This window comes from Sturnira hondurensis, unplaced genomic scaffold (genome assembly GCF_014824575.4).
Source record: "Sturnira hondurensis isolate 20B ecotype Veracruz unplaced genomic scaffold, ASM1482457v3 Scaffold0015596, whole genome shotgun sequence".
Classification (NCBI taxonomy): Eukaryota; Metazoa; Chordata; class Mammalia; order Chiroptera; family Phyllostomidae; genus Sturnira; species Sturnira hondurensis.
In genome coordinates, this window is record NW_028088227.1 from 203,215 (window position 1) to 228,277 (window position 25,063).

Below are 25,063 nucleotides of genomic sequence, written 5' to 3' on the forward strand. Positions count from 1 at the left end.
GTGCCCTAAACTGGGAATCAAACTGGCGACCCTTTGGTTCATAGGCTGGTGCTCAATCCACGGATCCACACCAGCCAGGGCCAGTGCATTTTTTAGTATTCCTAAGTATTACAACTCTTCCCCGAATTGAGTCAAAGTTCTTTCTAGAGCTTCACCTTTTTTCTAATTCCACTTTATAGCACCACTCAAAATAAATGGAATTCTTTCCCCAAATGACAAGACTTCCAGGTGTTTAAAGACCTTGAGTTTTGTCTTCTTGAGAACCAGAGGGACCTGTTCCTGTTGTGTTTTTTTTAAAGATTTTATTTATTTATCTTAGAGGGGAAGGGAAGGAGAGAAAGAGAGAGAAACATCAGTGTATGGTTGCCTCTCATTCATCCCCTGCCGGGACCCGGGACCCGGGACCCAGGACCCAGGAACTGGCCTGCAACCCAGGCATGTGCCCTGACTGGGAATCGAACCGTGATCGTATGGTTCACAGGCCCGCTCTCAATCCACTGAGCTATACCAGCCAGGGCCCTGCTGTGGTTTTAAACTGTTCGGCTTGCTGCCCGCTGTGCCCCCTCGGAGGGTGTAGCCCCACAGAGAGCCCACGTTTCGGGTGGAGCCCGCCTGGGCGGGTCAGGGTGGGTGCGTCCTGTGCTGCAGTGCCTGCTCCAGTAAGGTCCGTGCCTGGCTGCTTGCTGGGGTGCATCAGTGCGCTGTGAGATGCAGCCCTCAAGAAAGAGGGCAGGAAGGAGGGGAGGGAGAGGTTCCTTAATCTACTAAGGAGAAAGACTATTTTGCAGAGTCATCACACATTTGCAGTAGATCCTGGTATAAAATGTATTTCTCACTGAGGATTGTAGTAAAAAAGTTTGAGCCCTGGCTGGTGTAGCTCAGTGGATTGAGCACGGGCCTGTGAAGCAAAGGGTCACTGGTTCGATTCCCAGTCAGGGCACATGCCTCGGTTGCAGGCCAGGTCCCTAGTAGGGGACACGTGAGAGGCAACAACACACTGGTGTTTCTCTCCTACTCTTTCTCCTTCCCTTCCCTCTCTGTAAAAATACATACATAAAAAGTATTAAAAAAAAAAGTTTGAGAAAACCCTGGGTTGTAAGACCCTTTTTTAAAGCTGCCAAGTCACCTCACATTGGGTGCCCCATCACAGTCTTCTCCTCCCGAATCCCAAAACATACTTACGTGTGCGCTAGTCCCAACGTCACCTTTACTCATAGTCATTGTTTTGTGCCTCTTCCATCTTTAATTTGCTCAGGTGTGGTTTGGAGCCTAGTCTCGGACCCTATTTACCCTGTTAGATTTTTTCTCTCCAGCTTATTAACCTTTTGGACTTGGTCCTATCTCTTAACTTAGGTTTATCCCTTCCGCTTTTGGCATCTATTTGGCAAACGTGCCTTTGCTATCCTTACCGATAACTCTTTTGAACAGGGTAGTTCTGAGGTCAGGGCACCGTGGCAGGCTCTCCCCATCTGACACACCATTCGTGCTTCCAGTGAGGTTGCTCGGCTGGTGCTAAGCCGCCTGCCCAGCCTGTGCTCCTCTGTGCCTTGCCCTCCCAGGGATCATGGCTGACCCTGTGAAACTTGAGTGTCTGCAAGCCCCAGTTACAAATCCCAATGCAATGCCCACAAGGGCTTGGCAGGTAACACAGATGAGCAAAGTGATCATTAATTCAGGCATTTGATAAATGATCCCTGAGCCCTGGCCCTGGTTTCAGGAAGTCGGTGCAGAATATGGTGAAGCTGGGTGTGAGCTGGAATGGCAGGCAGCGTGGCCAGGCAGAAGTGCAGACTGTGGGGAAAATCTGAGTTTCATGTGAAGTTTGATTTTTTAATGTTGGCAAAACAAGCAAATAAAACTAGCACTGTACAAGTTTCCCCCACTGTCTGAAAGTAGAGTGTTTCTTTGAAACCTGTTGTAAGCTGAAACAGCATACAGTGTAGAATTACCATTAATTTATATGGAAAAATTTTTGAGCATTCCCAGCTCTGAGAAATAAACTATCATATACCAAATACACCAAATTATGTCCAGTTTTTAAGAAAAAAAAATTATTTATTTTTAAGAGAGAGGAGAAGGGAGGGAGAAAGAGAGGGAGAGGAACATCAATCGGTTGCCTCTCGCATGCCCCCAGCTGGGGACCTGGCCCGCACCCCAGGCATGTGCCCTGACTGGAAATCACACCTGCGACCTTTTCTGTTCACAGGCTGGCACTCAGGCCACTGAGCCACACCAGCCAGTGCTAAGTCCAGTTTTGTACCAAGCATGACACACACCCTTATGAGCTCTGTTAAGCTTTTCTGATACCTTAGGACATATCTCGCTGTGAGGGATGCACAAAGTAAATCTAGATAAAGCGTAGATGCTTGCAGACACAGTTCAAAGTTACGGCAGCTCAATGCTGAGATTGTGAGTGTAGATCCTGGGGCTGGAGCTTGGTGGTACCACCCCTGCTGCTCGGGGTACACGCTGCTTCTCTGATGCCTCGCTGCCAAACAAACACGGAAGGTTGTTTTCACTTTTTGCCTTTTCTTGTAGAAGTTAAAATCCTCTGTGGTTTTCTTTTAGTTAAGCAAAAACAAGTACTAATGTCAATCTTTCATAAAAACAGTGGCATAACGTGAAATTTCAAAAAGCGGGGGGGGGCGTGTGGGTACCTGTACAGACCAAACAAAACAGATCTGTGGCGGATTTGGCCTGCATCCCTTGAATTTGTGATCTCTCAGCCAGGATATCTCCTCATCTCCTGCTCCAATAAACCATGGGACATAAAGCCGTAAGATTAGTTGGACATTAATGGGTTGGTGGCCTTCATGGAGCCTGCCTCCTGCAGTTCCTTTTGTTGCCCACTCGGGAATCTTACCTGGGGCTGGTCTTGCTCAGTGTCCTGAAAGTTGAGACAACACTTGTCCTTTACCCACATACTAGTACCTTCCCCTGATGGCAGGTTTCCTCCAGGGTCACCAGCAAGTATGAGGAATGCGTGAGTGGGCTTCCCTGGCCAGGAAACTGGAAGTTAGCCTTCCTTAACGGCTAATAACTCCCACCCATCCTGGCTTTACTTCCTTCACACCTGTGTCTACCCTTCCCTTTCTTTTTTTTGGTCTGAATAACACTTTCCTTTCCAGGGACTTCAGAGGCCCCAGAGTGGGTTTAGCCCTTCCTTATCCTTATTGACACACTAAAAATAACTTTTCCAATCCTTTTTGTTGTCTTGATCATTTTGGGAAAGCCTCAGTTCGTGTAGCATTGTTCTTCCATGGCACTGTTTTTGTGGATTCTCGCTTCCCTCCCAGGTTTCTTGTTTGTACATGCTCATTTTGGCTTTCATCCACGAGCAGGCAAGCTTTGACCACCTCGGGTTTTGTAGCCTTGGCAGCCACATTAATTTAGATTTCTGAGACCGAAGGACAGGAGTATTGGGTGATCAGCCACATTTCCTAAAGGAAAGGTATTTGTTCCTAGTCTTCCACCGGGGTTGGGGAGAGGCTGGCATTTCCCATGGCCATTGTGAGGTAGGAGGCCTTTCACTGGACTGAGAATGTGTTTCTGCAGCAGCAACAGGCAGGAGGCACAGAAATCAGGAGGATCCGGATGCTGCCTTAACGGAACCAACAACTAGCGGGGAAGACAGCTGCTTGAAAAATAGTAGCGGCAGGTGATAGGTGCTAACAGAGACATCTCTCAGGTGCCACGGGAGCCCAGGGGGAAGAGCCACAGGTAGTTCCTTCCTCCAACCAGGTTGGGGAGGAGGTGACGTTATGGGATAAGCCAAAGTAACCTCAGAGAGGCTGGGAAAGGCATTCCAGACGATGAGAATTGCATTGGCAAGGCTCAGAAAAGCATGTTGGAGAAGCACGAAGGTCCTTTGGATTCACAGTTGGGGCAGTGAAGAGGATGGGGTGGGACCGCGGGCTGGGGCCTCCGCCCTCCTCCCCCCGGGCTGATCCCAGATCTCAGCTTCTCCACACCACTTTTGGGCCCGTGATGGTCATAGTGGGCAGGCTGGGGACTTGTCATTTTGGTCATCTGTTTAATACACTTCTGTTCTACCTGAGGGACTAATTTCTTTTTTTAACATTTTATTTCAATAAAAATTTTTAAACTTCCAAAAAAATTGCAGGAAGAGTACCTGGGACTCCCACAAACCCTGTTTTTTCCTACATTTTGCCTTATTTGCTTTTCTATATATATATATGTATATATATATATAGATAGATGTGTATAGATATATAGATAGATGTGTCTATATAGATAGATGTCTATATATATATAGATAGATGTGTATAGATATATAGATAGATGTGTATATATATATAGATGTGTATATATGTATATATATAATAGATGTGTATGTATGTATATATATATGTGTGTGTGTGTATATATATATGTGTGTGTGTGTGTGTATATATGGATGTGGGTGCACAGTCACTGGCTGCATAGTGACATTTCGGTTGACAGCAGCCGCATGCGCGCCGGTGGTCTCCTGGGGAGCCCCATCTAGGTTTGTGTAAGTGCACACCACCATGTTCCCATGAAGACAGGATCGCCTAATGACACATTTCTCAGAATGTATCCCTGTCATTAAATGGCTTGTGGCTGTAATTTTTCTGAGCCATTTGAGATTAAGCTGGAGATAACGGTGAACCTTCACCCCAAAGGCTTCAGTGTGTGTGTGTCCTGTGGACAAGGGCATTCTTTTACGTAGCCGTCGTGCGAGGATCCAAGTGAAGAAGACGAGGGTGGGCGCAGTATGATTTTATCCACAGCCATATTCAGATTTCATCCTTGTTCTCAGGGTGTACTTTATAGCTGTTTCTCCCCAGTCCCCGGTCTAACCCAGAAGCGTGCATTTTGCTATCCTGTCTCCTTAGGCTTGTGTAAGTTGGGAGAGATGTTTGTCTTTCTTATCTTTGAAATTGGTGAAGGAGACAACCCATGTGCCTTCTAGTATGCCCTCGGTTTGGGTTTATCTGATGTTTTCTCGTGATTGGGTTCAGGTTATGGGTTTTGGCTGGGTTCTGTGTGACTGGTATTGCATCCTTCACCGTGTAGCACGTGAAGAGACACGCGCTGTTGATTTTTCCCGACATCTGAGGTGATAAGGTGGATCATTCGGTAAAGGTGGTGTCTCCCGGGTTTCTGCACTGTGAAGCAACTGTTGTAATTGAGGAACTTTTGAAGACATGTTTTGAGACATGTGTGCATCCTGTGCCTTGTCAAGCTTTTGCCTGCTAGTTGTACATCCACTGACTTTCTAAATCCGTCATTCCTTCTCTATATCTTTAAAATTGGTATATTCTACTGTCAGGAAGAACTTTCCTTCCTAGAGAGATGAATCTTGCAAGCTCAATTCCACATCTTTGTATTAGCTTTTAGCTTGCTGGACCAGCCCCGTGGCCTCCCCCCCCCTCCCCCCGTGACACACACACTGTGTGCTTTGGTGGACGTTGGCTTCCTGGGTGTGGGGAGGGGCCTGCACCTTTTTCCAGGTGCCAACAGGCTTGTCATCAACAAGACGGGCTCAGTGTGAGGCAGACCACGTGCTATGTCAGATCATTTGGGTTTCCCTCAGGCCCCGGATGGGGACTGCTGTCCTGTCCCGGACTCTGAGCCCAGCCTGGCTCAAGTGAGGGCATCAGTGGGCAAAGGAAAGAACCGTGGGCTCCTTCCCACTGTGAGGCTGTGGCCGACCCCTGTCCTGGCTACATGTGTTCATCAAATCTAGTCCGCGCACATTTTACACTAATGGCCCGTTATTACTCGGTGCGCTTGGGTAGCTTTCTTTGTCTTCTTACACACCCACAAAGTCAACACGGTCCCGGCGTCACCTCGGTCACTGCAAGGTCAGGGCCTTTCTGTGTGTCCTTAATAAATGTTTAGTCCCGGGAGACCCTCGTCAGTGTGATCGGTCTGAGTCTCCAAAGCGTCTGACCAGCCGTCAGAGTTTTGCGCTGGGAGCTCTTCAAGCCCTGCCTTCCGTTGCTGCCACCGCGGCTGGCTGGGCAAGGGGACGTGGGAAGATGAGCCGAGGCGTAGGCTCTGTCGGAGATGGAGAGGGTTTGCCGGGAAACCAGGGGTGCATCTTATGGTTCGAGGCAGGACAAGCTTTTCAAATGTTATGGCTCATCTTTTTCCTTTTCTCTCTCTCTCCCTCTCCTTCTCTCTCTCTCTCCAGACAGGCTCAGAGCTCAGCCCAGTTGATGGACCTGTTCCGGGTCAGATGGACTCAGGGCCAGTGTACCATGGGGACTCAAGGCAGCTAAGCACCTCAGGGGCGCCGGTCAATGGTGCTAGAGAACCCGCCGGACCCAGCCTGCTGGGGGCTGGGGGTCCGTGGCGAGTAGACCAGAAGCCCGACTGGGACGCTGCCCCAGGCCCAGCTCACAGTGCTCGCCTGGAAGATGCCCACGATCTGGTGGCCTTTTCGGCTGTGGCCGAAGCTGTATCCTCTTATGGGGCCCTTAGCACCCGGCTCTATGAAACCTTCAACCGTGAGATGAGTCGCGAGGCTGGGAACAACAGCAGGGGACCCCCGTCAGGGCCTGAGAGCTGCTCTGCTGGCAGCGAAGACCTCGACACACTGCAGACGGCCCTGGCCCTCGCTCGGCATGGCATGAAACCACCCAACTGCAACTGCGATGGCCCGGAGTGCCCTGACTACCTCGAGTGGCTGGAGGGGAAGATCAAGTCTGTGGTCGTGGAGGGAGGGGAGCAACGGCCCAGGCTCCCAGGGACTCTGCCTCCTAGTGAGGCTGGCCTCCCAGCACCAAGCACCAGGCCACTCCTCAGCTCTGAAGTTCCCCAGATACCTCCCCCTCCCCCAGAGGGCCTGCCTCTGTCCCAGAATGCCCTGAGTATTGCCAAGGAAAAAAACATCAGCCTGCAGACCGCCATCGCCATCGAAGCCCTCACACAGCTCTCCTCTGCCCTGCCCCAGCCTTCTCACTCCACCTCCCAGGCTTCTTGCCCTCTTCCTGAGGCCTTGTCCCCTCCTGCCCCTTTCAGTGCTCCCCAGTCCTACCTCCGGGCCCCCTCGTGGCCTGTGGTCCCCCCGGAAGAGCCCCCATCCTTTGTTCCTGATAGCCCTGCCTTCCCCCCAGCCACGCCTAGAACAGAGTTCCCTGAAGCCTGGGGCACTGACACCCCACCAGCAACTCCCCGTAGCTCTTGGCCCATGCCCCGCCCAAGCCCTGACCCCATGGCCGAACTGGAGCAGTTGCTGGGCAACGCCAGTGATTACATCCAGTCAGTATTCAAGCGGCCCGAGTCCCTGCCCACCAAGCCCAAAGTCAAGGTTGAGGCACCATCTTCTTCCCCAGCTCCAGCTCCAGCTCCATCCCCATCCCCCATCCTCCAGAGGGAGGCTTCCACACCATCCTCGGAGCCCAACACCCACCAGAAGGCCCAGGCCGCCCTGCAGCAGCACCTCCACCATAAGCGCAGTCTCTTCCTGGACCAGGCCCACGATGCCTCCTTCCCTGGTCCCACGGAGCCTCCTGCTTCCGGCTGGTGGGCACCATCAAGCTCACCTGTCCCGCGGCCTCCGGACAGACCGCCCAAGGAGAAGAAGAAGAAGCCCCTGACACCAGCTGGAGGTCCCCTGGCAGCAGAGAAAGCCACTCCTGGGATCAAGCCCACTGTCCGGAAGCCCATTCAGATCAAGAAGTCCAGGCCACGGGAAGCACAGCCTCTCTTCCCACCTCTGCGGCAAATCGTCCTAGAAGGGCTGAGGCCCCCGGCCACCGAGGATGCGCAGGCACATCCACCTGCCCCCGTCCCTGCCTCACAGGGCTCTGCTGTCCCCCTGCCCCCAGAACCTTCTCTTGCGCTATTTGCACCTAGTCCCTCCGGGGACAGCCTGCTGCCCCCTACTCAGGAAATGAGGTCCCCCAGCCCCATGGCAACCCTGCAGCCAGGCTCTGCTGGCCCTCTTCCCCCCGCCGATGACAAGCTGGAAGAGCTCATCCGGCAGTTTGAAGCCGAATTTGGGGATAGCTTTGGGCTTCCTGGCCCCCCGTCTGTGCCCATTCAGGACCCTGAGAGCCAGCCAACGTGTCTCCCAGCCCCCGAGAGCCCTTTCGCTACCCGCTCCCCCAAGCAGATCAAGATCGAGTCTTCAGGGGCTGTGACTGTGCTCTCAACCACCTGCTTCCATTCAGAGGAGGGAGGCCAGGAGGCCACGCCCACCAAGGCTGAGAACCCACTCACACCCACCCTCAGTGGTTTTCTGGAGTCACCTCTTAAGTACCTGGATACACCCACCAAGAGTCTGCTGGACACACCTGCCAAGAGAGCCCAGGCCGAGTTCCCCACCTGCGACTGTGTCGGTAATTGCTCCTGGGTGTTGGGGAGGGGCAAAGGGATGCGGCCCAGTGGGCTCAGGCTCCTAGGACTCTGTCTTTTATGTAGCAAATAGTTACTGTGTGCCAGCCACCACTCTGGGGTCTGGGGACACAGAAATGAGCTCACAGGCCAATGGAAAATACGTTGAAGGAACTAATGGTGATGCTTTGTGGTGTGTGGCGTATCAGTAGAAGTGGGCAGAGGTGCTGTCACACAGATTGAGGTAAAGGCTCCCTGTGGGAGCTGGTGCTTGCGCTAAGGCCTGAGCTTGGTGGCTGTGAGACTGTTCTTGGTCTGGGGGGAGCAAAAGGGGAGGATGAATAAAAGGTGGCTTGAGAGGTAGGCAGGGGCCAGATCTTTGAGGGCCCAGTGAGCTGAGGTCGGGAGTTTGACTCGATCTCATAGGTAATAGTGAGTTTCTCGGGATTTTGAAGCAAGTAATGACCTTATACTTCTTGAAAGACTCTTGTGGCCTGTGGTGGAGAGGAGGGATTGGTGGGGGGCCTGTAAGAAAGGTATTTCGAGCCCAGTAAGCAATCACAAGTGTCTGGATGGAAAGAGTGAGTGGGTGTGAGGGCCTCTGAGGAGGAGGGAGGGTAGGATGGTGGCCACTCAGGTCTCCACCCTGACGGTGGCGGTCACTGAGAACACTGGCTTGGAGGAGAGGCAATGATTTCTGTTTGGACGAACTGGGTTTCAAGGAGCGGAGAGACTGGAATCTGGGTTAGGGGCTGGGGGGTAGTTGGTGTCCAGGCGGTGGCTGAAGCAGTGGGGTGGATGAAGGCACTGAGGAGTTGGGTCCATTTTCTGCCTTCCAGACTAGACACAGTCCTGGGCCTGGGAGGGCTGCCCCTGTGGATGTTGCTGTCTGGGGCAGGGGGTGGGGTGGGGTGGGGTGCAGGTCAGGGGTTGCAGTGGCCCCAGGCACGCTTCGGACTCCAGCATCCTGGTATTTATGGAGTGTTCGCTAAAAAAATACATGTGTTCCTGATGTTGACCAAAGAACATATTGATGCTGGTAATGAGCATGTTGAGTTTTTGATATTTTATGATACACAGGTTCTACCTAAAAGGCTATTCTCTCTGCTTATAAAATACCTTAATAGCAGGTCCACTGTGTGATTTGTCGAGACATTGTGTCCCTGTCAATGGAGAGGAGCTGGGCTGCCTGCCCAGTCCAGCCACCCCAGACTCCTGGGGTGCAGGGCACAGGATCAGTGACAAGCAGTCACTTGAGCAAGGAAGAGTTGGCCCCAGGGCTTCTTTCTGAGGGCACAGAAATGTACGGGGTCCTGTCGGCGCTCACAGACGTGCGGGACTGTGGTTCCCACTGGGGACGACCCTGGGTCTGACTGATGGTATGACTTTGAGGCTGTTGCTTCCCAGCGTTTGGGAGAGGCTCGCTCTGACCACAGGAGCTGGGCTCCCGGTGCCCTCTTCTCCCTTTCTGTGTGGGCATGTGTCCCTCCCACCGGACTTGGGTTTAGTGCCTTCGTAGGTGTGCCTGCCTCTCCTAGTAGGAAGAATTTGTACCTACTGCTTTGGACATTAATCCTTAACAGGTATTTTAATTGTTGCGTTCAGTTATAGAGGCACTGTGTTTGATCAAAGTAGGCTTTTTAAAATTTAAATTGTCTTCTTTGCATTTTTTAATTTATTGTTCAAGGACAGTTTTCTGTTTTACTCCCATCCCAGCCCCCCCCCCCCCCGCCAGTCCTCCCCACCTCCCTCCCATTTCCACCCCTGTTAGTTTTTGTTAGTTTTTGTCTGTGTGTCCTTTATACTTGTTCCTGTGAGTCCTTCCCCTTTTCCCCCGAAATTCCCTCCCCTCTCCCCTCTGGTCCCTGTCTGCCTGTTCTGTATTTCAGTGTCTCTGGTTATATTTTGCTTGCTTGTTTATTATGTTGTTTAGATTCCTGTTAAAGGTGAGATCATATGGTATTTGTCTTTCACCACCTGGCTTATTTCGCTTAGCTTAATGCTTTCCAGTTCCATCCATGCTGTTGTAAAGGGTAGTAGTTCCTTCCTTCTTTCTGCTGCATAGAATTCCATTGTGTAAATGTACCATAGTTTTTTGATCCACTCATTTACTGATGGGCACCTAGGTTGCTTCCAGCACTTGGCTATTGTAAATTGTGCTGCTATGAACATCAGGGTGCATAGGTTCTTTTGGATTGGTGTTTCGGGGTCCTTAGGATGTACTCCTAGCAGTGGAATTGCTGGGTCAAGAGGCATATTCATTTTTAGTTTTCTTAGAAAATTCCATACTGTTATCCATAATGGTTGTACCAGTCTGCAATCCCACCAACAGTGAACTAGGGTCCCCTTTCCCCACAACCTCTCCAACATTTCTTGTTCGTTGCTTTGTTTATGATGGCCATTCTGACCAGTGTAAAGTGGTATCTCATTGTGGTTTTAATTTGCATCTCTCTGATAGCTAGAGATATTGAGCATCTTCTCATGTGTCTCTGGATCCTCTGTATGTTCTCCTTGGAGAAGTGTCTGTTCAAGTCCTTTGCCCATTTTTTAATTGGGTTGCTTGTCTTCTTGGAGTGGAGTCATGTAAGTTTTTTGTATATTTTGGAGATGAAACCTTTGTCTGAGGTATCATTGGCAAATATGTTTTCCCATATAGTTGGTGCTCTTTATTTTAATACTTTTTTCTTTAGCCATGCAGAAGCTTTTTATTTTGATGAGATCCCATTTGTTTATTCTTTCCTTTATGTCCCTTGCTCTAGGGGACTTATCAGTAAAAATGTTCCTGCGTGAAATACCTGAGATTTTCCTGCCAGTGTTCTCCTCTAGGACTTTAATGGTGTCATGGCTTATATTTAAGTCTTTTTTAAAAAATATTTTAAAAAGATTTTATTTATTTATCTTTAGAGGGGAAGGGAAGGAGAGAAGAGAAATATCAATGTATGGTTGCCTCTCGTGAGTCCCCTGCTGGGAACTGGCCTGCAACCCAGGCATGTGCCCTGATTGGAAATCCAACCGCGATCGTGTGGTTCACAGGCCCACGCTCAATCCACTGAGCTACACCAGCCAGGGCTTATATTTAAGTCTTTTATCCACATTAAATTTATTTTGGAGTATGGTGTAAGATGATGCTCAAGTTTCATTTTTTTGCACATAGCTGTCCAGATCTCCCAACACCATTTGTTGAAGAGGCTATTTTTAGTCCATTTTATATTACTTCCCTCTTTGTTGAATATTAATTGCCCATAGAGACTTGGGTTTATTTCTGGGCTCTCTGTTCTGTTCCATTGGTCTATATACCTATTTTTATGCCAGTACCAGGCTGTTTTGATTACAGTGACCTTGTAATACAGTGTGGTATCGGGTATTGTTATCCCTCCTACTTTGTTCTTCTTTCTCAAAATTGCAGCTGCTATTCGGGGTCATTTATGGTTTCATATACATTTTTGAAGTGTTCTATGTGGAATATGCCATTGGTACTTTAATAGGTATTGCATTGAATCTGTAAATTGCTTTGGGTAGTATGAACATTTTGATGACGTTAATTCTTCCAATCCATGAACAGGGTATATGTTTCCATTTGTTTGTGTCTTCCTTGATTTCTTTCTTCAGTGTTGTATAATTTTCTGTATACAAGTCTTTTACCTCCTTGGTTAGGTTTATTCCCAGATATTTTATAAAATTTGAATTCTAATTCCACCATTTCCTCATGTATAAAATAAAAATGATAATAGTGCCCCCTTCCCCAGGGTATTATGAAGAGAAAATTAGTTAATATGTGTGAAGCACTTAGAATCTTAGAGAACATTAAATGCATTCTAAAACTGTTCACCCTTTTCGAGCCTGTTGAATAAGGCAGCAACACGCCTTGCAATAAGGCAAGAAAAAGAAGTAAAAATATATATATTGGGTTGGCTAAAAAGCTCGTTTTTTTCTGTAAAATAGAAGACATATTTTTCATTTTCACCAATTACTTTATTGTTTTGGATATTCTGAGTATGTCGGCTATCTCCTGCTATTGACTTATAGTGGGTAGAGGCCAGGGGTGCTGCTAAACATCTTCCAATGCATAAGACAGACCCACAGCAAAGAATTATTTGGCCGAAATGTCAGGAGTACCAAGAAACTTCACAAACCACTCTTGACGTGTTCAGTCCATCACAGCACCTTCTCCGTACACTGCTTGCATTTCAGTTGCATTTTTACATTTCTTGAAATAATAATAATACACTAAAAATGTTGCTCGTGTTCTTCCATTTTCAATATTAAAATGGCTGCACAAAAATTCACCAATTTTGATAAGTTTTTTATAATGCATGCCGATAGGATGGCTGTCACAACACAGTCTAACAAAATTGTTTCGAATGAAGTTAAAGACAACTAAGCACTGCCAGAGCCATCTTACTGAAAAAACTAAACAAACTTTTTGGCCAACCCAACACTATAAAGGAAGAAAAGTGTTGGTTGTTGGTTGATTCATCAGCCATTTATTGATTACATTGCTCTGTGCTAGGGAAATAGTTCCTCTCTGAAGGACTTTGTGGTTTGTTTGAAGAGACAGTATAAACAATAAGATACTCAGTTGCCCGTTCAACAGGTGTCTGCCAGGTGCGTGTGCTGTCACATGGCCGTGGCCTGAACTGGAAGAGCACTCTGAAGCACCAGGCTTGGTTGTAATTATGGAGGGTAATGTTTTATTTAACAAATCTTTGTTCAGAGTCTTGAAAAATGCAGTAAACACAGACGGGGAGAGACAAGAAGGGGCCCCTGCAGACTGAGGAATGCGTGAGCACAGTCTCAGGGTAGCGAGGAGCAAGCTAGCAGGAGGTAAGACTGTGGCACAGGGGTAGGCCTGAGCCCTCGGCGTTCCCCTGTGTTCCTTGGACCAGAGGCCCGCATCCCCTCTGAGATGACAGGTCTCAGCTTTGAAGTTAGTGGGCACAGGTGCGGGCAGTAGGCTGTCAGCATCAGAGAAACTTGACAACGGCAATGCTGGCAGCTGTTGCCTTGGCAGCTGGGGAGGAGATAAGGGGGAGTGGAGATTCCCACTGCCAGTCATGTCCAATGCTGCACAAAGAATTAGAACCAAACCTACCTAGTGAAAGAATGTAGAGAAAAGACTAGAAGGAAATACACCAACAGTGGTCAGACTATTGGTGACTTTCCTCTCATTGGTATTTTGAATTTTCTGAAGTGAAATATGTGTACCTTATAACCAGGAAATATTTTTGAATGTACATGCTAGAGATAGCATGGAAGATGGATTGGTAAAGGGGGATAATCTTTTTTTAATTTTTAAGTATATTTTATTGATTATGCTATTAACAGTTGTCCCATTTTTCTTCTCCCCATTATCCCCCTCCCCGCTGCATCCATCCTCCCTCCAGCATTCCCCCCATTTAGTTCATGTCCATGGGTCATACATATAAGTTCTCTGGCTTTTCCATTTCCTATACTATTCTTAACTTCCCTATTTTCTACCTAACATTTATGCTGCTTATTCCCTATAACTGTTCCCCCATTCTCTGCCCCCTCCCTGCTGATAACCCTCCGTGTGATCTCCATTTCTGTGATTCTGTGCCTGTTCTGTTGTTTGCTTAGTTTGTTTTTGTTTTTGTTTAGGTTGTTTGATACTTGTGAGTTTGTCATTTACTGTTTATAGTTTTCATGTCTTTTTCTTAGATAAGTTCCTTTAACATTTCATATAATAAAGGCTTGGTGGTGATGAACTCCTTTAACTTGACCTTATCTGGGAAGCACTTTATCTGCCCATCAATTCTAAGTCATAGCTTTGATGAATAGAGTAATCTTGGATAAAGGTCCTTGCCTTTCATGACTTTGAATACTTCTTTCCACCCTCTTTAAGGTTTCTTTTGAGAAATCAGCTAATAGTCTTATGGGAACTCCTTTGTAGGTAACTGTCTCCTTTTCTCTTGCTGCTTTTACAATTCTCTCCTTCTCTTTAATCTTGGATAATGTAATTATGATGTGCCTTGGTGTGTTCCTCCTTGGGTCCAACTTCTTTGGGCCTGAGCTTCCTGGACTTGCATGTCTATTTCATTTGCTAGATTGGGAAAGTTTTTCTTCATTATTTTTTCAAATAAGTTTTCAATTTCTTGGTCTTCCTTTTCTCCTTCTGGCACCCCTATGATTCAAATGTTGGCATGTTTAAAGTTGTCCCAGAGGTTCCTAAGCCTGTCCTCATTTTTTTGAATTCTTGTTTCTTCATTCTGTTCCAGCTGAATGTTTATTTCTTCCTTCTCCAAATTGTTGATTTGAGTCCTGGTTTTCCTCCCTTCACTTTTGGTTCCCTATACATTTTTCTTTATTTCACTTTATATAGCCTTCACTTTTTTCTTTATTTTGCAACCATACGCCATCATTTCTGTGAGCATCCTGATTACCAGTGTTTTGAACTCTGCATCTGATAGGTTGGCTATCTCCTCGTCACTTAGTTTGTTTTCTGCAGTTTTATTCTGTTCTTAATTTGGGCCATATTTCTTTGTCTCGGTGCACCTGTTACATTGTAAGGGGCGGAGCCTTAGGTATTTAGTGGGGCAACCCACTTCATTGTGGTACAGTCTGGATGAATGTTTCTTTAACTCTTTGGTTGTTGGACTTCCATACAGTTTGAATTTCTGGCAGTTCTGGTTGTTTTCTGTTTGAAATTGGTTGTTGTCCTTCTTTTGGTTGTGTGAGGAAGCAAAGCAGATGTACCTATGCCTCCATCTTCTCCAGAAGAAGGGTGATAATCTTGTTGCAAGAGACCAATTAGGAAGATGATGATGGTGGTGGTGGTGGTCATGATAATAATGACATCATAAAACCTTGTCCTATTCCAGGCCTGGTGCCAAATACTTTACAGTCACCATCCATTCAAGTCTCATAACATCCATATGAGGAGGGTGCTGTCAGTGCTATAGTTCCATCTTCATGATGAAGAAAGTAAAGTTGGATTAAGTAATTTACTCAGGCCATAAAGCTAGCAAATGGTGGAAGTGAGATTTGAACCTAGGCAGTTGGACATTACACCGTGTCATATAGTGACTGAGTTGGTTTAGTTGAGACGTGAGTTCTCACTTCAGCAGTGGTATTAGGAACGAAGGGGGCCAAAGAAGAAGGGATTCACTTGGAAACAGCTCCCAGAGGTGCAGGGGTTCATGTTAGGGGAAGTCATTGTGTTTTCCAGCACTGTCTGGTCCCCACGTCTAGATAGATGAGTCCATCAGCTGGTATGGCAGGATTGCCCTTGTGAACTTGGGCTCAGGTCAAAGGTTGGGAATAAAGCGCTCACTCCGGGGTTCTTGTCAGATGGGAGCCCTCTTCTCTTCCAGAAACTCACGCCTCAGCGGTGCCAGGCAGATTGCTGAGCAGTGCTAGGATGCAGGCTGCGTGCCGGTGTGAGGAAGCGTTTTTGTAGAAGTGACAGTGAAATATGGAGACGCCTTTACGGGCTCACAATAAATGATTGATATGTACTATAAAAACTTTATAAAAGCATAAAAATGTTTTCCAGCAAAAGAAACATAGTATTCAAGGTCTCTGGTGATTTTTGCCAAATACGCAGTTTGGGCCATTGTGGGCATCACCAGGTAACCAAAAACCCAAGCTCCAAGAGCATTGTTTTATCCTTGTATTAAGACCATGGGGTTTGTGAAGGAATAGATGAGATTCATATGGACTTGCTCTGTGAATCTGGAAGTACTAGAATTAGAGGCACCCTTTGAAGCTTTTAAGAAATAAATTTAAGAGTCAGGAAAGGAAGTGCCTCACTTCAGAAGGCAGTATCATGTGTAGGAGTTTGAGAAAAGCAAGCGCAAGCTGATGTCCCGTGTTGAATGGTTGGGCGGTGAGAGAACTGATACAGTTCTGAGGCCCACACTGGAGACCCTGCTAACCACCCCGTCCCCATCGCGGGGCACAGCCATGGTCAGAGGTGGGACAGTGGGTGCAGGGCTGTTGGCTAGGCCCTTTTGTATTTTATCTACTCTCAGAAGTGGGGAAATTCACAAAGAGAGCCAGTTTAGGACAGGGAATGGGTCCAGAGGACATTTTAGTGGGAAAAGCATCCTTCGAGATCATCTGCTTATCGTATAGATAAGGGAATAGGTCTGTGTTTACTTTGAGGTCTTGTCCTGATATCTCCGAGGCAGCGTCAGGGGCAGCTCTAAGATTAGGAGACGGAGGCTGAAGGGTTGCCTTCAGAGAACTGCTGTACTTTTATCCAGTTGATCAACCTGCCCAAAAAGAGTAGCCAAAGACCAATACAAAAAAACTATCTCCTTTGCCTGGAATTGATGAAAGTTTGGCCGAGAGAGGAAGGTCATCCTGCAGACGTGGCTGACAGCAGGACCCACTGGGTCACCTCAGTGTGGTCACGGTCTGAAAGGGGGACACAGAGACTCATCTCTGTTTACAAGTGCGTGAGGTCTACTTCCTGCGGTTTCTGTGAGAATGTATTTCTACCCTTGCATTTGATTTGAGATAAAGTGGAATTTCATTGTCTAATTTTTTTAATGACAATGGGATATTTGGACACCATTATAAATAAATGGTGGGGATCTGACTCTGGGTGGGAGGGTATTAGAGAGACCTTCCTGGAGGAGGCAATATCTGACTCGAGTTTTAAGGGATAAGTAGAAGTTTAATATATCAAGAGGGAGAAGGTGGTAGAGTGTTCCAGGCAAAGGCACATAGAGATATGGAAGCGAGAAAACACAGGAAAATACAAGTCATTCCGGTGTAACCAGTGTGTTAGATGAAAGACTGGGAGTGGCTGGAAGAGGAAAGTTTCAGGGTAAGCGGGGATAGTACCAAAGGCAGAGAAACCAGTTTGCAAGTTCAGGCAAGAAATAATAGGTGCCAGAACTAAAAAGGACAGTGAGCAGGGGGGAGGGAAGGAGAGGGTTGAGAAGAGGAAGAATGAGAAAATGAATGAATTGGTTCAGTGACCAGCTGGAGTAAGGGAGAAGCAGTCACAGGTGACTTCTGAGGTTCCAGGTGGGGTGACTGGGGGGGATGGTGGTGCCGTTCGCCAAGATTTGAAATACTAGGAGGGAAGCAAGTTTGGACACGTGGACTCTGAGGTGTCTAGAGGTGTGTGTCTGGTTGCCTCTGTGAATTTGGAGGTTCTTCAGTCGACTGGTGGTAACTGAAGTTTCTATTAGAATCATTTCACCAGGCTGATGTGTTGATGGAGAAGAGAGCTGAAGTGCAGGATGCTACCATTCAGGGGAGAGAATCTGAAACAGGAGGTAGTGTGGGAGAGATGGGGAAAGCAGCTGAGGAGAGGATAGGTTAGGGAACCAGTGGACAGTTAGGGAGCTTGAGAGGGCCGGCAGCACCAGAGCTGAAGAAGGGTCAAGGTTTAAGGCTGGGTTCTTCTTTGTCCTACATTATTTATTACACCTGAGTGTGCTCTAGTCTTTTGAATTAAATCCCAGGTTCCTGGAAAATAGGGACTGAATATTGTCTTTCTAAAGCACCTACACTGGTGCTGAGCACCTGGTAAGTTCTCCCCATACAGGGTGGGGCAAAAGTAAGTTTCACGGTGTGAATGCACAAAACACATACTTTATTCTTGTGTTACCACATAATTATATTTTCCAGACAAACAACTATAAACCTACTTTCACTCCACCCTGTGTTTTTTGGCCAACTGGTCAACCTTATTTGACATCTGTATTTAAACTCTACAAAGACATCAGATTGGTTTAGGCATGATGATCCCCTTACTTTTAATCTTTGTCATCAGTGAATATGCCCATCGTTGTAAAGGTATTTCTGCCTACTACCGGCAGGCCCAATATGCTACCCATGAACTTAGAGGCAGCTGATATGAGATTTTAATTAAAAAAAAAAAAGTTCATCTGGCACACCCGAACCTGGGTAGGACCCAGTCCCCTCCCGTCCCCCTGTGTGGATGTGTGACTGGCAGGAGTACTGTGCTAGCAGTCACTGACAGCCATGGAGGTTATGTAAGCTTAAGCTGTTTGGCTGCAAGTCCACTAACATTACATCATGAAACTGAGGCATCATCGTATTGGATTGTTTGGAAAAAAGATAGTTGCGATAAAGCCTTTTTATGTGATCTTGACACCTATGTATTAATTATATGACAGTTATCAACTGCCTCTCTATGTCAGTATCATAGAGAAGAAATTCTCAGCCTACATCTATACCTGACATGAGATGAGGCCCCCCCGCCCCCAGAGAAGTGCAGGGACCCCATTCTCTGTGTAGAAAGAGGGAAAGGTGGAAGGTTTGTCCAGAAATGAAGGTCGCTTTTTCTGTTAGGCAGTAAGGAGTAGTTTCTGGTGTTCTGTATTTCTTGCTGATAGCAGAAGGATACATTTCATGTTCTCCCCAGCCTAGAGCAGAAGTGGAACAGCATATTTTCTATTTTAATGAGTTTAGAATTAAGTGCACAGGGCAGAGAAAAGCACCTAGAGCCACATACCCAGTGTTTGTCAAGAACTGGACTCCTCTCCTGAGCTCTGCCCCAGAGCTTTCTATTGTGTATTTGGGTGGCCGGGGGGAGGGGACCTCTCTTGCTTTCGATGCTCAAAGTGGGACGTAAAACAGATTTTTTTCTTTCTACTTTATTTTACTGTTGTTCAAGAACAGTTGTCTGCCTTTCCCCCACCACTGTAGAGCCATTTCCTTGCTCTGTCATTTCACCTCTTTGGAGAAGGAAGAACTATTATACCAGGGACTAAAAGGAAAAAGGATGAATTAACAGCAAGGTAGTAAAATGTTCCTTTCCTGAAACTTGGTGAAATAGCCCTGAAATTCCACTGAAATTTGGAAATAGCCCCACATTTCAAGGGCTCTCTGCCAGTTTAAGGTCAATTTGAATTAAAATGAAGCGTGACACGTGGTATACAACTCCCAGGATTGAGAAACACAATAGTGGAGGCTCAAAGGGACTCCACAGCTGGGAGAGATGGGCTGGAGACCACCCATCTAGAAGGCATGCTCTTGGGAAAAATCAGGATTGCAAACAGGCCCTCTTTTCCTCTTTGCTCCAGCTTCTGATGGGGGATAAGGTGTGGGGCAAGGGCAGTTGGCTGGAGAGAGGAGAAACCGTATCCTAGGAGCTAGCTTTGTAACCGAGGGCTGACCACACCAAAGGCCATTGTGCAGAGAGAAATAATTGCTGAACCACCCGTCAAAAATCCTGCAGACCGTGGGGCTTTGTTTTACCTTGATGTCTTATCAGAATGACCAGCTCACTCCCAAATGAGGAAATAACCAGAGTCCTAACATTAGGACAGAGTACAACCCAACCCTCAGCATACAAATACAGGGGCGTTGGCCTCCACAGACAAGGCGTGGAGACGCAGTTTCCTAGTTGCAACTGTCCACAGCCAGCCCCAAGTCCTCCCATCCCCCCTCAGGCTGCTGAACTTTTGAACTAATCTTTGAAACCTCTATAACATCCAATTCTCTAGCCTCATTTCTAAGAGAAGAATTTGAGCAGTGTCCAGGTAGAGAGGAGTGAGGAGATTGTACTTATTCTACTCTTGAGCAAATGAGTCTAGACCGGTGGCTTTCCCCTGGGGGCTGTTTTACCCCCTATTCCCCAGAGGGCGTTGGACAATGTCTGAGGACATTTTTCACTGTCACAACCAGTGTGGTTCTACTGGCATCTAGTGGGTAGAGCTAGGGATGCGGTTAAACCTTCAACAATGCACAGGTCAGCCCTTGCAACCAAGAATCATCCAGTCCAAAATGTCAGAGTGTGGAGCAGGAGGAATCCTGGTGATAAATTTCCTCCATTGAAAGATTAATAAGCAAATAAACACAAAAATCCAGCACGCATCCCATTCAAATTCTGAGGGGGAAATAGAGGGATTAATATAACATTTAAAATGAAGGCTAACATTAGAAAATAAGAGTTTGAACAATTTATTTATACCTTCAAGGAAGTAGAATGGAATGTTCACAGTGAAGCCAGAAATGAGTGCTAGAATGAAGTTACAGAGAAGTCACAGGGGTACGGATTGGAATCCAGAAGAAGCAGGCCATCGAACAGAGCATTTGCAACTGTCCAGAAGCTGCAAAAAGCAGAATCAGAATTACAGAAACAGCAAATCAGGGAGGAGGAGAGGCAGTCTCGAAAAAGCACTCCAAAACAGGAAAAGAAAATAGAAATGAGCATCATTAGAGTAGAGACAAGTGAAGGCAACCGAGAGGGTGATGCATGTGGGTTCAGTCTGTGCAGATGTCGGGATCGTTCATGGGTTCCCGGCAAAGAGCACAGAGCACACCGAACAGAGGCAAGAGTCAACGAATAAAAAAAAAATTGTAAGATGAAAAATCGACAAATAATGATTCTGATGAAGTTACTGAAATTCAAGAATGAAGAAGTGCCTACAAATAATCAAAAAATGAAGTCAGTCACACATACTTAGTTTTTCAAACTTTTTTTTACTTTAGAAAATATTTTCTAAAGACATTCTTTCAATTGAAATACACGTATGCGAAGGTATGTAAATCTTAAGTCCGCAGCTCAGTATGGCTTTACAAAAGGCTCGCACTTGTGTAGCCACACCTAGATCAAGAAAACAACTTCACCAGCCCCTGGGAAGCTCCCCGGGCCCCTGCCCGGTCACAGCCCCAACCTCCTCAAGCACACTCTGGCCCAAGGACCAAATCCAGCCCACATCTGTGAGCAAGAGACGATTTTTAAAAATCGAAAGAAAAATGCCTCCAACACGCATGAAAATGATATGCAGTCCAAATTTCAGTGCCCGTGAGTTTTACTGAAACACAGCCGCACTCATTTACTGTAGCCTTATCTGTGGCTGCTGTTGTACTGCGTCGGCAAGGGTGTGTGGTTGCCACGGGGACTGCATGCCCTCCAAAGCCAAGTGGTTGCCATCTGGCCCTTAACGTAAAAAGCTTGCTGACCCCTGTCCTGAGGTAACTACTGTTCTAACCTCTAACATTGATCAGTTTTGCCTGTCCTTGAACTTCTTACGTATGGAATCATGTCTGTATACATACTTTTGCGTGTTCTGTTCTCTCTTGTTCGGGGCTGCATTTGTGAGACTCAGCTGTGTGTGCAGTGGTCCTCGTAGATCGTTCATTCTCATTGCTGTGCAGTATTTTGTTTTATGACTATACCATCACTTGTCCATAAGGTGCTGTCTAGGCCTTTGGAGTGTTTCCAGTGTGGGGTTCTTCTGAATTGTGCTGATGCAAAAGGCTCCTATGTAAGTCTCTTGGTCCGTGTATATATACACTTACATGTCTCTGTAGGGTAAATACCTAGGGTGTTCAGTTTCAGTGGGGACTGTCCATTTTCCCAGTGGTCATAACCCATGGACTCCCATCAGCACTGCCCCACACCCTCGCCAGCAGGTGACGCAAAGGAACAGTCCTTGTGGTAGGGGTTTAATCCCATCTCCTTGTGGCTTTAATTTACATTTCCTTGATGACTAAAGAGGTTCAGCAACTTCTTGTGTGCCTTCTTCTGCAGAGTGCCCATTCAGGTCATTTGCCCATTTCTCTTTTGTATTTCTGTCTTTTTCTTAGTGCTTGGTAAGTGTTTTATAGTTATTCTAGAAAGGAGTTCTTTTTGGATAAATGTATTGCAGTTCTCAGAATATTGAGCGTAAAAGTTTGATCTAAAATTTTCTATCCAATAAAGTCGATAGTCGCATGTAAAGTCTTCATAAAAACATTGCCAAGTATGGGAGAACTCAGATTTCCTGGAGGTGAATCAAGTAAGTAGCAGGTTGGGGATGCTGTGGTATGAAGGGGCTGACAGGGAACACTAAATGCATTCAAATACAAGGTCTAAGTTTAAAGAATGGTGATAATTATTTTTCCCCCAAACGAGGTGATATGCTTACTTACACTGTACTTGAAGTAAATTTATTTTTATATTAAAGATCTCTCTTACAATAGAGGGGAAACAAACCTTCATGAGGATACCAACGGAAAGCAGGAAGTACAAAGTGAAGGAAGAGGCAGGAGAAATTGTAAGGGTGCTCACTTCTTTCTCTCCAAAATTACCATTACCACCACTAAACACATACTGTAGATTTTTCACATTACTGGGGAGATAGGTAAAATGAAAATATAATATAACAGATAGGAAAGAAAGAAAACAAGGAAATGTAAACACAAAATAAAATGACAGAACACCATGCATATGTTACACAAATAAACATTAAACAGTATAAACTTGCCTATTGATTTTAAGATTAAAGGCATTAAACTTCACCAAGAAGGTTAATAAACCTTATTGCACTATGGGAAAACAGAAATCTATCGGTCACTGATTCAGAGCATCATATATAATATATGGGATATCTGTTGTAAACATATGAGATGGGGCTATGTATAAAAATTAGGATAATTAAGCTTGTAAATGTGTATTCGTTTTATAACTAGGCATACCTGGTTATAAGTCCAGTTTCTTTCTATAGAATATCTTCTCTCTGATATAGACCAGTGATTAATACATGCAGTGTATTAGGAAAAGGGATATATGAAAGGAAACAATACTTCCGTGATACTCCTTGGGCTGCCTTGGAAACTGCCAAAAGGGAGAGCGTGCCTTTGGTTTTGTGTGGCCCTTGGGGCTGTGTCCGCCCTTTGTGTGTCACGGCCTTCCCCAGAGAAACGGACCGTTCCCTTTCCAGGTTGGCTTGGTTTCGGATTTTCATACCTTTTTCCTAGCTGCTGGGATGGAGTTGCCAAGATTCGGTTTGCATCTTCTCCTTGAAAAGCTCCTTTCCCTGCCCTTAACTATGTAAGTTTTGAGTTTTGCTGATTTGGGGCATGAGGTAGTTCCCAAAAGCTACATTACGTTCTAGTTCCAGTGTAAGACCCTGTAGTCAGTCCATTATTTTGACTTTTCTCCAGACAATAGACACTGGAATAGAGCCCAGAAGTTCTGGCACGTCCTTACGTTTCGTTTTCTGTGTGCCGTGCAGTATCCCAGTGCCTATAAAAAGCCTTCAGAGCACTGCTTCCAACACACACAGTCTCACATTCTCTACACCCCCTTCCCGTCCCCCTTGGTCTCCTCCCCTCCCCCACCTCATGTGCTTCCTTCTGTAATTCTGTCTCGTTCAAAATAGTGTTTATTTGGAGCAAATCATTTTTTAATCCCCTAGTTGAAAATACGTACTCATGAAATACTGAAGCATTGATAGGTTGAACTGTACTGGGTACCTTCTGTGTCATAATAATCAACAATTCTAAATGTAGTGTGGAGGCTTCAGTGTAACTGCTTTAGGGACCCCGAGGGCTGCAGTGACCCGACTGCAGCTGCAGTTTGTGTGGCAGGGTCTGGACAGCAGCTGCCTATTGAGTTCGTGCCATGCACACCCAACACTGTACTCAGACCTGGGAAAGGCATGAGGGTTAGAGGCTGGGAAGGTAACTCGTCGCTGTTGCCCAGGTCTTGCAAAGTCCACGTTCATTCTGCTGTTCCAGGTTAACAGTCAAAAGGAACTGGGGATACGCGCTTTGATATTTTTGTTGTATGCGAGGAGCTCTGGGAATCCAGAGGGAAAAAGAAGCTTGGAGGCCCAGTAGGGTTTCACAGAAAAGGAGGTATTGAAACTAGGCCTTAAAAGATGAGTTTTCCAAACAGACATAAAGGAAGATATTTTGCTGTCAATGAGAAAACATTTAAAGACAGAGGGTGTTGCCTAGTTGTGTGGAAGGAGCTGTGTGGCTGAGGCTGGGAGGTATGCAGAGCTGCCTCTGTGGGGGCCTTGCCAACTGTGCCCTGGAATTTGGGTTCTGCCTTCTATTTAGCATGGAATCCTCACTGGGAAGTGATACAGTCAGGTTTCTGTTTGCGGGAGTATACAAGGTGCTGCTGGGTAGGGTGACCTGGGAGGACTGTGACCAACTAGGAGACCAAGACAATAATTCAGGCAAAGGCCTGACCCCAGGACATTAGGGGGTGATGAAGAGCCTCAGTGAGCAGAAGCCCTAAGTGGTAGGCAACTTCCGTCAGTTCACTGAGCTGCACACACCATTGCCAACTTGCTCTTATACTTACCATTAGTGCCTGTGATGGCATATATACCTTCATGCTTGCGTGTGTGCATATATGGTGATACATGTATGGTTGCATATACGCTAACTAGCACATTATACATGCTATACTGACACTTGCTTGTTTCTCACTTAAAATACTTGGAGGTCATTTTTTTATCAGTGAATCTGGAGCCACCTGGTGCCTTTTGATAACTGCTTAGTATTTTATTATATGGATGTGCCATAATGAACGTAGGACACATAATGAACGTACTATGATGGACATTTAGATTTCAGATATTGTGTCATTACAAATGATGCAGTGAGTGTTCTAGTACGTACGTATTTTGCACGTGTGAAAGTAGATCCAAATTCCTAGAAATAAATTCCTGGAAGGATCTGACGTTTCTTTGAAATTGCTGAGTCAAATGGATCGGGCAGTTGTACTTTCACTATATTGCTGAAGTACTTTCCACACTGCCTGCTTCCCGGCGCCCTCGCCGGCAGAAGGGGCCATCAGACTCCGGTGGTGACTCTTCTGAAAGGTCAAACTGGCGCCTTGACGTGTCTGAGCCGTTTTCATCTCCCTGCAGAAGAACCGCTTTGATCCTGTTTTCATTTTTCTGTTGTGTTGCTGACCTTACTAAGCTGTAAGAGCTCTTGATATAGTAGGAAAATCAGACTTTTGTCTGGTGTGAGGTTCAGGTATTTCCTCTTGGTGTGGTAT

The 25,063-nt window shown here is 46.4% G+C and overlaps 1 protein-coding gene across 1 annotated transcript in view; it reads left to right on the forward strand.

Annotated features, from left to right (window-relative positions):
* TET3 (tet methylcytosine dioxygenase 3) overlaps positions 1–25,063 on the forward strand; it is a 99,935-nt gene that overhangs the window by 46,222 nt on the left and 28,650 nt on the right. The window contains exon 4 of the mRNA XM_037064856.1: positions 6,182–8,333. Coding sequence (XP_036920751.1) covers positions 6,182–8,333 — 2,152 coding nt within the window. The remainder of the gene's footprint in view (positions 1–6,181; positions 8,334–25,063) is intronic.